Source organism: Staurois parvus, unplaced genomic scaffold (genome assembly GCF_062004578.1).
Source record: "Staurois parvus isolate SC_StPar_1 unplaced genomic scaffold, SC_StPar_1.0 ptg000586l, whole genome shotgun sequence".
Taxonomy (NCBI): Eukaryota; Metazoa; Chordata; class Amphibia; order Anura; family Ranidae; genus Staurois; species Staurois parvus.
The window spans coordinates 2,339,126-2,355,708 of NW_028318382.1; the positions used below are offsets into that span (position 1 = coordinate 2,339,126).

Genomic DNA, 16,583 nt, shown 5'->3' on the forward strand with positions numbered 1-16,583 from the left:
CCTCCTAAAAGACAACAACAGCTATTATTTGCAGGGACATTCTGTTGTCTTCAAATACCTGTTTAAATTGATCCCTGTGTACAGGGGGACTACCCTTGGATTCTAAACTTAGATTGTACACAGGGCTATGTCACTTAACTTTCAAATGCCTGAGCCTTCACTACCCACTGCCATTCTGGAAATTGATAGTCCATTGACAGTCTTGTACATTAAATCTACACCAACAACTACTCATGAGAATGAGATATGAATTATAGAATACTGGCAAATCCAAGCGATATGACATTTAATCTGTCTTGATAGAGGCTTCCATGACTCAAAATGTAGCTCTATGCAATACCAGGAGTGCGGTTCTCCTAACTTTGTTGTATTACATCTCCTTATATACACATATGATCCAGGGACTACCAGTCCCTAGTCTCATTAATAAACCCACTTTATTATTACACCGTGTACTGTGGTGCTAAGATGATTGATCACCTTTCACTTACTTGTTTGTTATTGAGTACTTTTGCTATTCTGATTCAAAGTTGTGGATTTATGTATATTTCTTGATGCCTTTAGATTTGCTGAAGTTATACTGTTAGGTGCATCAAAATCCCCAAAAAACCTTTGTGAAAACAAAAATGCAGCTGTATTTAGAGGTATAGTCTTGATTTCACTATGTACATTTAATTAAAAAAATCTGTAAGTGCAAGAGGAGTCTCTAGAAAAAAAAAAGCCTGGCGGTGGTACTTTTGGCACCTGGAATAATAAATCTCTGCCAATCAAACCACCAATGGTCTTTTTTCAGATTCCGCTTTCACTTACTGATTACATTTTCCCAACTGAGAACTCCACAGAGAATTGATGGGATGGGAACCCCTAAGGTAAAGAGAGCGATCCTTGATTCTGCGTGGATCCTGCATGTTTTTCTCCATCCTCGTACTTGGAATGTTGCGTTTTTCTATCCTTTTGGGTGAACGTGGCCGCAACAGATGTAAGTATTTTATCTCTGTCCTTTCAATTGTAGCGCTACTTTCCATGGTTTTTACCTGTGTAGCCAGGTACTAGCTGTATCATTATGCCATTCAGAGACACTTACAAATGAGGCTATGATTACTTATTTTCCCCTTAGTGCTCAGTACTGGGATTGCTACATCAATTCCGGTTAGCATAGAGGATTCAGTTTTCTCACAGCAGAGGATCTTGGGACCTGTAGTCCTACAGCCAATACATCCTGTATTCCTGAGTGCTGATTGAACTATAAATACCAGTGAGCTGCCCAATGAGAAGGATGCTGGGAAAGCAGATATATTCTACAGCAAGGGACTGGCTAGCTCTCTTGGAGTGGGATTCAGAGCTGAACACAGGGAGACTGCTGGTCTCCTCCAGAGACAGATTGTTGGCCTGCTGCTGCGGGACTCTACACATCAGTTCAGCACAGCGATGCTGCTGATCGCCAAACCGGGATTGCATAATTTTCTCTGCATTGGGGCTGTCACTGTTCCATCTTCACACAGACATCTCTGCTTGTGCACTGGCAGGCCATCAGGTGGTAACTCTGCACATCTCTGCAAACAGCCAAGAGGTCGGGCAAGGACTCTCATTCCTAGGAAGCCATTCTATCCATAGGGTTGGTGAGCAGGCGGATGCCCAATCTCTTTCTGTCATCATTCTAGAGACGCTGCATGCAGACACCTTTGCCAGGAGACCTTTGCTTTGAGCAGTACCATGTCTTATCTGTTTAAGTTCATTATCAGTATTTACTAATACTTATGGGCCCAACCCAGCTGCATATCATCCATGGGTGCAGGGTGCTCACTGCAAATGGGCCCTGAGGTTGGGAGGCACTGTGGTCTGACCTGCACTGTACCCATGGATGATGCAAGTATGAGGCACTGAAGTGCAGCTGTCTTTGCCGGCATACAGGCTCTGCCTGCCCAATGTCACACTATGGCACTCTCTGGGGCCCCACCCTTGTCACTGCCCGGCACCCACCTGCTATCACTCTCTAGGCCTTCCTGCTGTCACTGCCTGCTGATCGGAGGGAAGAACTGGCCCTCCTGTAGGGGGCCGGGAACACAGGATTTCCCCCTCTCCTCTTTCCAGGCAGCAGCTGGCTCTGAAATTTGGTGGCCGTGCCTTGCTCTCAGAGAACATGTTTCTCCTCTACACATTTTGCTGCTCAGGGCCAGTGTGAAAACCTGCAGTAAGGAGCTAGGGATGTCCTTGCTAGCGGCAGAAGTGCTGAGGTAGAGCCGACCCCAGGGGACCATCAGTGCCAGAGTCTGGGATGTGGTGAGTGGAGGCTGTGGGCCAGCTATGAGCTGCAAACGGAACCTGTTATCAGGGAGCAGCAGCGTTATGGCAGAAAAAACACTTGGCGTGTGTAAATATGTCTAAATGTGTTTTAACGCTAGACGTTTAAAAAAATTATTATTCTCGCCAGTTCAATGTCTGACACTTGTAAACGTGTTTAAATCCTTTAAAAGCATTAGATACTTTAACAAGCAAAAATGCTGCTGCCAAGAGGAAGGTTTCTAGGAGAGTTTTTTTTTTTATGTCCTGTGTGCATGAGGCCTTAACCCCCCTGGCAGTATTCCAGAGTGTAGCTCAGGGTTAACTTTCAGTACCAAAAACGGTAACCCCGAGCTACACTCGGGAATACACTGCAGTGTTGCTCTGGGATCCCTCCAGCACTTACCTTGTCCTGCGCTCCCGCGATGTCCCCCCTGCAGCATCCCCAGCCCTCTCCTCCGGCCGATGCCGGCATCCGTCTTCTGGGTTCCGTTCCCTGTGAGCGTCGGGATGTACGGGGGATGGAACCGGCGGGAAATTCAAAAATGTTAAAATGTGACATTCACTAAATACACTAAAATCTTATAGTATAACATTGCTGTATCAAAGCATTCCAAATACATTTTGTCCCTAGTGCTTTGTCCTGTGCCCTGCCTGCATTTTTACTGTTCTTTCTGCCTGGAAACTGAGAAACGTCCATGGCGTCCAAAAAGCATCCCTTTAGGTCAAAAGCGGTTTTAGACCAGCTAGAGAACAGCGATAGTAAATTAGAACTACTTGCAGAATTGAGTGATAACAATTCGTGGGGAAATTCGTCATCAGACACTGAAAACGATTTTGCGACTTTGCTCAGTGATGTGCGAACTTGGCACTCTATTTCAAATTTCAGTGTTTTTGGTTTGATATTATTGAATTAAATTTAATATTATATTATTTTTTATGATTTATTATATTATAATTTATGATTTCGTGTTTCAAATTTTATCATACCCGGGATGTTTACTAGACTTTTGTTCGGACAGATTTCAGTGAGTTATTCCTAAGAATTACAGGCCTACAATAAAAAACAACATATTTCCATACAAAAAAATGTATCGCTTTGAGCGCAGAAATATTGACATAATCAGACCGCTAGGGAGGTTAATCTTCACTTGCACAGAATTTGAGTCTTTTTGACCATTCGAAACCTAAGAAACAAGGGGTTCCACAGAGATCAGTTGGAAGACAAAGATACTTGCAGGCACCAGGTTAGCTCTGCTGTTACCTTTTAAATGCTTTAGGCTAGGTTCGCGTTAAGACTTTTCAATGTTTGATTTGAGATCTCATAACACATGACTGTAATAAATAAAGTTTGTGACATAAGTTGATTATCAGTTTTCACTCTATCCCACAGTGGTATATACACTGGTGAAGCAAATGAGTGTTGATCTTGCTATTAGATGTCAATCATGTATTAGATTTAATTTACTCTGATGTGACTTGTTGCTCTGGCAACATCTCAATTTCCCTCTAGTTTCGATAAATTAGCTTCTTTGTGTCAGGTGAAATGTCCTGCAGTATTTTACAACAACCAGCTTTTTGATGAAAAGGTGATTTCTGATTGGTTGCTACAGGTGAAACTCAAAAAATTAGAATATCGTGCAAAAATTTATTTCAGTAATGCAACTTAAAAGGTGAAAAAAAATATATGAGATAGACTCATTACATGCAAAGCAAGATAGTTCAAGCTTTGATTTGTCATAATTGTGATGATTATGGCTTACAGCTCATAAAAACTCCAAATCCACAATCTCAGAAAATTAGAATATTGTGAAAAGGTGCAATATTCTAGGCTCAAAGTGTCCCACTCTAATCAGCTAATTAAGCCATAACACCTGCAAAGGGTTCCTGAGCCTTTAAATGGTCTCTCAGTCTGGTTCAGTAGGAATCGCAATCATGGGAAAGACTGCTGACCTGATAGTTGTGCAGAAAACCATCACTGACACCCTCCATAAGGAGGGAAAGCCTCAAAAGATAATTGCAAAAGACGTTTAATGTTCCCAAAGTGCTGTATCAAAGCACATTAATAGAAAGTTATGTGGAAGGGAAAAGTGTGGAAGAAAAGGTGCACAAGCAGCAGGGATGACCGCAGCTTGGAGAGGATTGTCAGGAAAAGGCCATTCAAAAGTGTTGGGGACTTTCACAAGGAGTGGACTGAGGCTGGAGTCAGTGCATCAAGAGCCACCACACACAGATGGATCCTGGACATGGGCTTCAAATGTCGTATTCCTCTTGTCAAGCCGCTCCTGAACAACAAACGCCAGAAGCGTCTTACCTGGGCTAATAAAAAACAGACTTGGTCTGTTGCTCAGTGGTCCAAAGTCCTCTTTTCTGATGAGAGCAACTTTTGCATCTCATTTGGAAACCAAGGAACCAGAGTATGGAGGAAGAATGGAGAGGCACACACTGCAAGATGCTTGAAGTCCAGTGTGACGTTTCCACAGTCTGTGTTGATTTGGGGAGCCATGTCATCTGCTGGTGTTGGTCCACTGTGCTTCATTAAGTCCAGGGTCAACGCAGCCGTCTACCAGGAGATTTTGGAGCACTTCATGCTTCCTTCTGCAGACGAGCTTTATGGGGATGCTGACTTCATTTTCCAGCAGGACTTGGCACCTGCCCACACTGCCAAAGCACCAAAACCTGGTTCAATGACCGTGGGATTACTGTGCTTGATTGGCCAGCAAACTCGCCTGACCTGAACCCCATAGAGAATCTATGGGGCATTGCCAAGAGAAAGATGAGAGACATAAGACCGAACAATGCAGAAGAGCTAAAGGCCGCTATTGAAGCATCCTGGTCTTCCATAACACCTCAGCAGTGCCACAGGCTGATAGCTCCATGCCATGCCACATTGAGGCAGTAATTGCTGCAAAAGGGGCCCAAACCAAGTACTGAGTACATATGCATGCTTATACTTTTCAGAGGTCCAATATTGTTCTATGTACAATCCTTGTTTTATTGATTGCATGTAATATTCTAATTTTCTGAGATTGTGGATTTGGGTTTTCATGAGCTGTAAGCCATAATCATCACAATTATGACAAATCTCAGCTTGAACTATCTTGCTTTGCATGTAATGAGTCTATCTCATATATTAGTTTCACCTTTTAAGTTGCATTACTGAAATAAATGAACTTTTGCATGATATTCTAATTTTTCGAGTTTCACCTGTATGGGAGGGTATTGCAGAATGCCCTTTGCACCCTAAAAACCTGCATTTCATTTATGCTATAAAACAGGGATAGTATTGTGATGTGTCAACATACAAAAAGCCTATGAAAAAGGTAGCAGGGGCATCTCATGGGGCCCCCTACTGACCCCAGGCCCTCGGGCAGTGCCCGAGTTTCCAAATGGTCAGTCTGCCCCTGGCTGTGCCAATAGAGTCTAGAAATGTGGAGTGACAGCTCTTATGTAACAGCTACTGCTGTAGTCACATTTACTTGTATTAAAAAGAAAATGGGCCTGTCAGCTCATATTGACTAGATGTAAACCATAACTAAATGACTTTTTGTTAGACAAGTCATTAGTAACACCTCATCTGGAATATGCAGTTCAGTTTTGGGCACCAATTCATAAAAAGAACATTGGGGAACTAGAGAAAGTAGAGAGAAGGGCAACCAAACTGATAAGAGGCATGGAGGAGCTCAGCTATGAGGAAAGATTAGAGGAACTGAATTTATTCTCTCTTGAGAAGAGGAGATTAAGGGGGGATATGAGCAACATGTATAAATACATCAGTGGTTCATATAGTGAACTCGGTGTAGAGTTATTCACCCTGAGGTCATCACAGAGGACAAGGGTGCACTCTTTACGTCTGGAGGAAAAGAAATGTAATCTCCAAATATGGAAAGGTTTCTTCACAGTAAGAACTGTGAAAATGTGGAATAGACTTCCTCAAGAGTTGGTTCTGGCCAGCTCAGTGGATTGCTTTAAAAAAGCCCTAGATTCTTTCTTAGATACACAGAATATAACTGGATACTAACATTTATAGGTAAAGTTGATCCAGGGAATATCCGATTGCCTCTCGGGGAATCAGGAAGGAATTTTTTCCCCTGCAGGAGCAAATTGGATCATGCTTTGCTGGGGTTTTTTTGCCTTCCTCTGGATCAACTGTGGGTGTAGGATTATAACTTTATTTTTTTGGTTGAACTGGATGGACTTTGGTCTTTTTTCAGCAAGACTAACTATGTAACTTTGTAAAGCACTGTGTATCATAAACAATTGCCATTTTTTGAAAATACAATATTTGGGTCAGCTTATTTTCATCCTTTTTTTACATCTTGCTGCCAGTGATCTCCTGAAGTCTCTTTGCATCCTCTTTTTGTCCACATGCTCTCTGGTGATACATTGCATTTCTCAGGAGGGTTCCTGATGCCAGTATAATGTGTGCAGAAATAGTCATTTATAGTCTTCACCAGATGTCCCTTTGACAGTTAATGATTGAGAAGCAAAATGAAGTAAAGGGGACAGAGCTCAGTATCCTTATACCAGGAAGTACTTCAACAGGGACCTTCATGCTGCTGTTTTGGGGGCGTTTTTTTTTACAACCTGTAAACTTCACAGCATGTTATCATGTGTCCATGCACACATAGGCTTTTATCAGTGTTTTTTGGCAGGGGCTTTTTCATAGGTTTTGAAGAGGAGTCTTTAAGGTGTAAAAATGCTCTAACTCTGCAAAATGCTGAGAAATGCAGCTATAGAGCCTCAAGCTTTTGTGGGAGTATAGTTTTGCTAAAAAAACTCAAACACTGAAAATGCTAAAAAAAAGCTAATGCAAAAACACTGAAAAACGCAACAAAAATCGAGTTTTTAACGCACCATTCTACAGCTAACGCTACTGGCGTTTTTATAACGTCCAGTGTGCATGAGGCCTAAGGGTTATTTTAATTAAAGCTACAGATTGAAAACGTTTGAAAATGAGCTTTAAAATCTTAAAGCTTATATAAGATTTTATTGATTGGTTTACATCTACTTTGAATCTCTTCCTTTTCAGACAGAACATATAACTGTGTGTTATTTTTTTTTTATTAAAATAATAAACATGTCATATTACCTGCTCTGTGCAATAATTTTGCACACAACAGCCCCAATCTTCTCCTTCTGGGGTCCCGCACTGGCACTCCTGGCTCCTCTTTGGCAAGTGCCCCAATAGAAATCCGCTTTCTATGGGGGGCACTGATGCAGACTCAATCCCGAGCTGCCCTGTCTGCATCTACAGAAACAGACAGTGCAGCTCGGCACTGCCCTGCTCCCTCATCATAGAAGACCGGTCCCTGCTGCTTCTGCCTCCCTGCACACTAGCGGTCTTGTGAATGGACTATTCCTGATATCATCACGCCCATAGACCAGCTCCAGGCATGAGGATGGCAGGAATAGTCCACCACTGGATGTGGGGGAGCACAGTTTTCCAGAGGATCGGAGGACAGGGTAAGTATAGCTCTTCCTGAAACCCCTGGACAAAACACAGTTTTCCCAGGCAAAATATTTACACAGAGTTCTGCTTTAAGACTTTGCAACCACTTTAAGTTGCATTCAAAGCCAAATACAAAAATTGATAAGAAACTATAACAGCATATTTCTGGCACAAAGAAGGCTCACTGTTCACTCAGAGTGACAGGTCTGACATACACAATGGAAAAGTTCCTAGCATGCACCACACACCTTCAGCTATGGATGGTGAGGCAACAGTACCATTGCTCATGTCATAGCATCACATACACAGTGAACAAAGGGGAGAACCTTCCAATTACAATTTCTTTTCCAGGGTATGTGTGAGAGTATTGTCTTTTACACAGGTTACAGTATATTTTAATTGATTTTTTTGGCATTTTAATGTCCTGTTTTTCTAATTTAGGTGGAGCAGATGCTGGCGGAGTTCAGGCTCCATGAAGAAGACTTGCAGGTATTAATGGGCAGGTTGCAGGCAGAGATGGAGCGAGGCCTTCACCTGGAAACCAATGAAGAAGCTAGTGTGAAAATGCTGCCTACCTACGTACGATCTACACCTGATGGCTCCGGTGAGAAACATAGGGTAGTTCCACATAGAAGTTGCATGTTAATGCATAAATAAGTGTAGGTATTGTCATTTATATATCATGTACAGTGACCATGATTCAAAGAAGCACTACCATTCCCAACTATGCACAAATAAGTTTCACTTTTGTACCAGATTTTTATTTGACGTTTATTGACGTTTTTTCTGTGCACCCTAACCTTAGCTGCCATACCAAGCAAAACTGGCACCAGCAAGCAATGGTCATTTCCTTTACTGGTTTACGGTACAGGAAATCAGCTATGTGTTTGAAAAACTAAAAACGACTTGCCATACACTTTCATTTTAACTACTGTATGTTGTGTCCCAATAATCTGCTACATATTTATATATTCATCAATAAATATTATTAAACCTGTTTTATATATGTACACTCAAACAATTAAAGGAACACTTTGAAAACACATCAGATCTCCATGGGGAAAAATATCATGTTGTATATTTATACTGATATGGACTGGGTAATGTGTTAATAACGAAAGGATGCCCCATCGTTTGATCAAAATGAAAATGATCAACCTACAGAGGACTGAATTCAAAGACACCCCGAAAGTCAAAGTGAAAAAATGCAGGCTAGTCCATTTCGCTGAAATTTAATTACAGCAACTCAAAATGTTACTCAGTAGTTTGTATGGCCCCCACATGCTTGTACAGTGGGGCAAAAAAGTATTTAGTCAGCCACCAATTGTGCAAGTTCTCCCACTTAAAAAGATGAGAGAGGCCTGTAATTGGCATCATAGGTAGACCTCAACTATGAGAGACAAAATGAGAAAAAAAAATCCAGACAATCACATTGGCTGATTTGGAAATAATTTATTTGCAAATTATGGTGGAAAATAAGTATTTGGTCAATATCAAAAGTTCATCTCAATACTTTGTTATATATCCTTTGTTGGCAATGACAGAGGTCAAACGTTTCCTGTAAGTCTTCACAAAGTTGGCACACACTGTTGCTGGTATGTTGGCCCATTCCTCCATGCAGAACTCCTCTAGAGCAGTGATGTTTTGGGGCTGTCGCTGGGCAACACAGACTTTCAACTCCCTCCAAAGGTTTTCTATGGGGCTGAGATCTGGAGACTGGCTAGGCCACTCCAGGACCTTGAAATGCTTCTTACGAAGCCACTCCTTCGTTGCCCGGGCGGTATGTTTGGGATCATTGTCATGTTGGAAGACACAGCCACGTTTCATCTTCAATGCCCTTGCTGATGGAAGGAGGTTTGCACTCAAAATCTCACGATATATGGCCCCATTCATTCTGTCCTGTACATGGATCAGTCGTCCTGGTCCCTTTGCGGAGAAACAGCCCCAAAGCATGATGTTGCCACCCCCATGCTTCACAGTAGGTATGGTGTTCTTTGGATGCAACTCAGCATTCTCTCTCCTCCAAACACGACGAGTTGTGTTTCTACCAAACAGTTCTATTTTGGTTTCATCTGACCATATGACATTCTCCCAATCCTCTTGTGGTTCATCCAAATGCTCTCTAACAAACTTCAGACGGGCCCGGACATGTACTGGCTTAAGCAGGGGGACACGTCTGGCACTGCAGGATCTGAGTCCCTGGCAGCATAGTGTTTTACTGATGGTAGCCTTTGTAACGTTGGTCCCAGCTCTCTGCAGGTCATTCACTAGGTCCCCCCGTGTGGTCCTGGGATTTTTGCTCACCGTTTTTGTGATCATTTTGACCCCACAGGGTGAGATCTTGCGTGGAGACCCAGATCAAGGGAGATTATCAGTGGTCTTGTATGTCTTCCATTTTCTAATTATTGCTCCCACAGTTGATTTGTTCACACCAAGCCGCTTGCCTATTGCAGATTCAGTCTTCCCAGCCTGGTGCAGGTCTACAATTTTGTTTCTGGTGTCCTTCGACAGCTCTTTGGTCTTCACCATAGTGGAGTTTGGAGTGTGACTGTTTGAGGTTGTGGACAGGTGTCTTTTATACTGATAACAAGTTCAAGCAGGTGCCATTGATACAGGTAATGAGTGCAGGACAGAGGAGCCTATTAAAGAATAAGGTACAGGTCTGTGAGAGCCAGAAATCTTGCTTGTTTATTTCCAAATCAGCCAATGTGATTGTCTGGATTTTTGTTCTCATTTTATCTCTCATAGTTGAGGTCTACCTATGATGCCAAGTACAGGCCTCTCTCATCTTTGTAAGTGGGAGAACTTGCACAATTGGTGGCTGACTAAATACTTTTTTGCCCCACTGTATGCATGCTTGACTAGGTCGGGGCATGCTTCTTATGAGATGATGGATGGTGTCCTGGGGTATTTCCTCCCAGATCTGTACTAGGGCATCACTGAGCTCCTGGACAGTCTGAGGTCCAACATGGCGGTATCGGATGGACCAAAACATAATATCCCAGAGGTGTTCTATTGGATTTAGGTCAGGCGATCGTGGGGGCCATTCAATGGTATCAATTCCTTCATCCTCCAGGAACTGCCTGCATACTCTCGCCACATGAGGCCGAGCATTGTCATGCACCAGGAGGAACCTAGGACCCACTGCACCAGCGTAGGGTCTGACAATGGGTTCAAGGATTTCATTCCGATACCTAATAGCAGTCAGGGTGCCATTGTCTAGCCTGTAGAGGTCTATGCGTCCCTCCATGGATATGCCTCCCCAGACTATCACTGATTCACCACCAAAACGGTCATGCTGAACGATGTTACAGGCAGCATAATGTTCTCCACAGCTTCCCCAGACCCTTCCACGTCTGTCACATGTGCTCAGGGTGAACCTGCTCTTATCTGTGAAAAGCACAGGGCGTCAGTGGTGGACCTGCCATTTCTGGTGTTCAATGGCAAGTGCCAATTGAGCTCTGTGGTGCCAGGCAGTGAGCACAGGGCCCACTAAAGGACATTGGGGCCTCATGCCACCCCCATGAAGTCGGTTTCTGATTGTTTGGTCAGAGACACTCACACCAGTGGCCTGCTGGAGGTCATTTTGTAGGGCTCTGGCAGTGCTCGTCCTGTTCCTTCTTGCACAAAGGAGCAGATACCAGTCCTACTGATGGGTTGAGGACCTTCTACGGCCTTATCCCGCTCTCCTAGAGTAACTGCCTGTCTCCTGGAATCTCCTCCATGCTCTTGAGACTGTGCTGGGAGAAACAGCAAACCTTCTGGCAATGTCACGTATTGATGTGTCATCCTGGAGGAGTTGGACTGCCTGTGCAACCTCTATAGGGTCCATGTATCGCCTCATGTCTACCAATAATGACATTGACCCTAGCCAAATGCAAAACTAGTGAAAATCAATCAGAAAAGATGAGTAGGGAAAAAAATGTCACTGGCCTCCACCTGTAAAACCATTCCTGATTTAGCAGGTCGTCCCATTGTTGCCAATCTAGTGCACCTGTTGTTAATTTCATTAACACCAAAGCAGCTGAAACTGATTAACAACCCCCTCTGCTACTTAACTGACCAGATCAATATCCCAGGAGTTTAATTGACTTGATGCTATACTCTGATGAAAAAGCAGTGTATTGAGCAGTGTATAAACATACCATTATTTTTAACTGCCCATTTAATAAGAGAAAAAAGAGTGAAGTAACTCATAGCAGCCAATATTCTTGCAGTGTTCCGATTCCACAAATGATCCAATTTAATCTGAAATAATCTGAATGTAATAATCTGAAATCTGGATGGCTGTTAAAGTGTATCTGCACGTTTTACAAGTAGCTCTGTAGTGTAGCTGGCAATATTACAGAGGATTAGGGACAGGTTATTATACATCTTACATGGTAGCAAGCTTGAAAAAAAGTAACTGTACCACTGTACCAAGGAAATACAGCTTTGAGACTGAGACTGTAGGCACAGCCAAATGTCAGGAAGTATTCTCCAAGTTTTCAGATGGAATTTATGACAAAAGGTACATTTTTCAAGGTATCACTAAAACACCATTAAAGTGTTAGTTCAGCTTCACAAGAAAAATTTTAAAGTGAACACTGTACAAAATTATTGTTTGGAGATGGTTACAGATTTTAGTTTAAAGCATGTGCGCTCCCTAAAAACTAAAAATGTGAAACTTTCTAAACATCTGAATCAAACACTAAGGCCCATTTCACATGAAGGGCCCAATCTGGTCCGCCTGCTAGTTTTTCAAGTGGACCTGATCAGACCCTCCATTCTGTATAAACCCGCCTACCTCTGATCTGATCTGGCCCGCTAAAAAAAACAGAAGAGGATCCATCCTCCTCAGTCTAGGCAGATTAGAGGGCAGTTGGGTGCAAATGGACAGCGGAGTCCGTTTACACCCGGCCACCCACAGAGCAGAACGGGCTCTGTCCATGTCTGCTCTGCTTAAACTAATCACCCGCTCTGCTCTGATCAGTAGGGGATCAGCGAACAAATCCCCTGCTGATCAAATCGGAGTCTGTCCTGTGTCATACACATGGTTTCTACTGAAAAACTCAGGACCTTTACCAGGATAAAGATTTCCTGGGCAAATCCTAAAACCATGCTTTGGAAATCATGAAAAGCTGACAAGTATGTTAATGGATAGAGATTTCCCTGTGTACTCCACAGTCTGTGGCTTGCATTATACAAAAAAATCTCCTGGGCTGTCAATCAAGTCACCTCATTTTTTGAGTTTTAGTTTTACAGGATGATATGCTCATTAGACAGTGAATCTGTCACTGGGCACAAGGCTTGTCACCACTGTAAAAACAAACACTGGCCTTGTTTAAACAATGACTGCACTTCTGCCTGTGTCCTTCACCCCCCAGCACAGCGCCCTAATGATTCCTGTCCTCTTTATTCTTTACAAATCTTCTATTTACTGATGAGAAATGTGCTCGGCTGTGCAGTGGGAGTGCAGCCAGCAAGTGAGGTTATACAATGTCACAGGTAAATAGCTGTTACTGCAGGAGAGGTACAAGAGTAGTTTGTAAACACTGGAATAAGGAAAAATTGTTGTTAGTCAATGCTATATAGCACCAACTGCACCATTAAATAATATGTAATAACAACATGCAGGGCTGGTGCAAGACTATTTTGCACCCTACTTGGTCGCCTCCCCCCCCACCTAAAAAATAAAAATAAAAAATTTTTAATTTTTAAAAAGAGTAGAAAATATTAAATCAGCAAAACATGAAACATGTATATTAACAAAATATAAATTAACCAATCATCCAGAGAAACAAAAAAAAGAGACAGTTACAAAACTCCACAGTGATCAGCAGCTGTCAGCTGGACTGAGTCTGAGAGGAACACTGGAAGGAGCAGCGGCTCAGCTGATACACTGGCCCCAGACACCCAGGATCTTCCTCTGTCCTTTCTCCCTACCCTCTGCCATCCCTTCCCTCAGCTGAAGGATGATTCATGATGTTGTGGCATCCCACACTATCAATCACTATCCTCACCCCGACCATTGTCCTCCCCACTCCTCCTCCTGTCACCTCTATGAACACACCATCTTCCTAGGCTCAGCTCAACACTGATGACTCCTGCTGGGGTGCAGAGTCCAGGCTGCAGCTCTTAGTGAGGACAGGCGGCATCCTAGCACTACACTGCTCTCCTCTCATACACATCGAGAGCCGATCATCCTACTCACATAGAGTTAACCCTGCAACCAGAGCACACCCCATCTATTGATTGGCTCCAACTGTGTAGAAGAAGGCGATACCAGCGCTGGACATGCCCCATTTGGTCACTAGCCGGCTCCCTGTTACAGTTGGAGGATTGCCTGTGCCACTGTGTGTACCAGAGATGTACAGACCGATCCTCCAATCACAGACTGCTGACTGCCCGGGGTCTAGGCTAATGTCATCATTTCTTATCCCAGGGGGAGCCAAAACTTCACAGCTACATGGAATACTGATATATATATATATATATGTACTAAATGGTCATGTGCGTGGATAAGCTGTGAGACAATTGTGCAGAGTAAAGATACCATTATTAACCAATAAAAGAAAGTGCAGCGCTAAATAATTTTCAATATATCATAAATCGTCCACACAAAAGCTGAAAGCGTAAATGAATAGTTCATAAAATATGATCCACTTGTTACAGCAGGATTACCAAGACTCGTGGCAGGAACAAATGATAGAAATGCGCATTCACCAGACGCGCATAAATAATGCGCATGTAATCAATATCCACCGAGGTCACTTAGGCAGGCGGAATGGGTGAGCTTCCATCTAAGGATAGATAATCTTGTCCTTGTGATCTGTAGTTAAACTGCTAGGTCCAGAGGTCCCCTTAAGGTTGGACGGGTGCACAGCCTGGATATAGGGCTCCTTCCCTCTGGTGGTAGTGGATCGTACTAGGATGTCCTGGAAATTAATAGGCTGTTAACTATTTCCAGAGTCTACCAAGACAGCTACTTGACAGATAGGCTCCTCCCACCTAGACAGGAAACAGGCTCCTCCCACCTAATTTCCAATGCTTTGCACTTTGTGTAGAAAATTAGGAGCTTTCCAGATAGTCTTGTTTCACTGTGAATATCAGATCCAATTGCTGTCTACATGAATGGAGCAGCAAATAATGCCTTGTTAGACGGTGAAGCTCTTCTCCATGAAAAGATACTCCAAGTTAACCAATATTTCTTCACCACTCTGTTAGCCAGTCAGTGCACTCCATCCCTGGTGGCCACACACAGTCACATGATGAGGACAGCCGGCAGTAGATGAGGGCTGAGCTCCCCCTCTAGCACATAGCGCCCTGTGCAGAACCCCGGACAGAGCACATGTGTCCAGCACTGCACCTGTCCCTTCTCATAGGCGATCCGACCACAGCCTCTGATATTCACAGTGAAACAAGACTATCTGGAAAGCTCCTAATTTTCTACACAAAATGCAAAGCATTGCAAATTAGGTCGGAGGAGCCTGTTTCCTGTCTAGGTGGGAGGAGCCTATCTGTCAAGTATCTGTCCTGGTAGACTCTGGAAATAGTTAACAGCCTATTAATTTCCAGGACATCCTAGTACGATCCACTACCACCAGAGGGAGGGAGCCCTATATCCAGGCTGTGCACCCGTCCAACCTTAAGGGGACCTCTGGACCTAGCAGTTTAACTACAGATCACCAGGACAAGATTATCTATCCTTAGATGGAAGCTCACCCATTACACCTGCCTAAGTGACCTCGGTGGATACTGATTACATGCGCATTATTTATGCGCGTCCGGTGAGTGCGCATTTGTATCATTTGTTCCTGCCACAAGTCTTGGTAATCCTGCTGTAACAAGTGGATCATATTTTATGAACTATTCATTTATGCTTTCAGCTTTTGTGTGGACGATTTATGATATATTGAAAATTATTTAGCGCTGAACTTTATTTTATTGGTTATTGTATAAGGTTTGCTGTGATCACCTTTAGTGCATTAGCTGCTGACATGAGAGCGTTCACTTTTATTTATTTATAAAGATACCATCATTCCCTGTGTATGAGGAGGGGGGACTCTGCAGAGAAAATAATAACTCATACAAGAGGTCCATAGGCCACACAGAGAAAGTGCTGGCCTGTGCTGCGCCCAAGTGCCCCTAGGTAGCGCCCCTAGGTGGCACTGCACCCTAGGTGGCTGCCTAGTTTACCTGGTGGAAGCACGGGCCCTGACAACATGTCATATTCCTGATATGTGCCTACTGTACCATGTATGAAAAAGTATCCTGTACTCTTTATATTGCTTCCTTTGTGTGAAATCTCTGGTGTTCCTGACAGCCCCTCTGCTTTCCTAATAAAAACTGATCACACTAAGCAGGAGAGCACAGCGTGGTCAGTTCTCTAACTGTATTGGGTACTCAGCCTGCTCTCATCTAATGATCAGACCAGGGGCGGACTGACAACTCATGGGGCCCCTGGGCAACAGGGGATCATGGGTGGGGTCATGTCCTTGCCCAAACTCAAAAAAGCCTATGAAAAAGGTACGAGGGGCATCTCATGGGGCCCCCTACTGACCCCGGGCCCTCGGGCAGTGCCCGAATTTTCAAATGGTCAGTCCGCCCCTGGATCAGACTTGCTCTGACACATTTCCGCCCTGAACAGCCTTTCACTGGGCAGATTAGTGTAGTGCCATTCCTCCTCCCCCCAGCTCTTAGGCAGCTGAAAACAGAGGAATTGTGATCACTTATAAAAAAGGTGAAAAAAGGTATTTATAATTTTTTTCTATATGTATACACAAATGTTTTACCTTTCATTTCTATTTTAAACTGAATGGGTTGACTTACAAGGTGGGGGTTTACATATTCTTTAAAGTTAATAAATATT

The 16,583-nt window shown here is 43.4% G+C and overlaps 1 protein-coding gene and 1 long non-coding RNA gene across 2 annotated transcripts in view; one reads left to right on the forward strand and one right to left on the reverse strand.

The window, feature by feature from the left end:
* Positions 1-16,583, reverse strand: part of LOC149450023 (uncharacterized) — a 103,238-nt gene that overhangs the window by 28,984 nt on the left and 57,671 nt on the right. The window lies entirely within an intron of this gene.
* Positions 8,180-16,583, forward strand: part of GCK (glucokinase) — a 42,978-nt gene continuing 34,574 nt past the window's right edge. Inside the window, exon 1 of the mRNA XM_089692398.1 lies at positions 8,180-8,336. Coding sequence (XP_089548524.1) covers positions 8,183-8,336 — 154 coding nt within the window. The 5' untranslated portion in view covers positions 8,180-8,182. The remainder of the gene's footprint in view (positions 8,337-16,583) is intronic.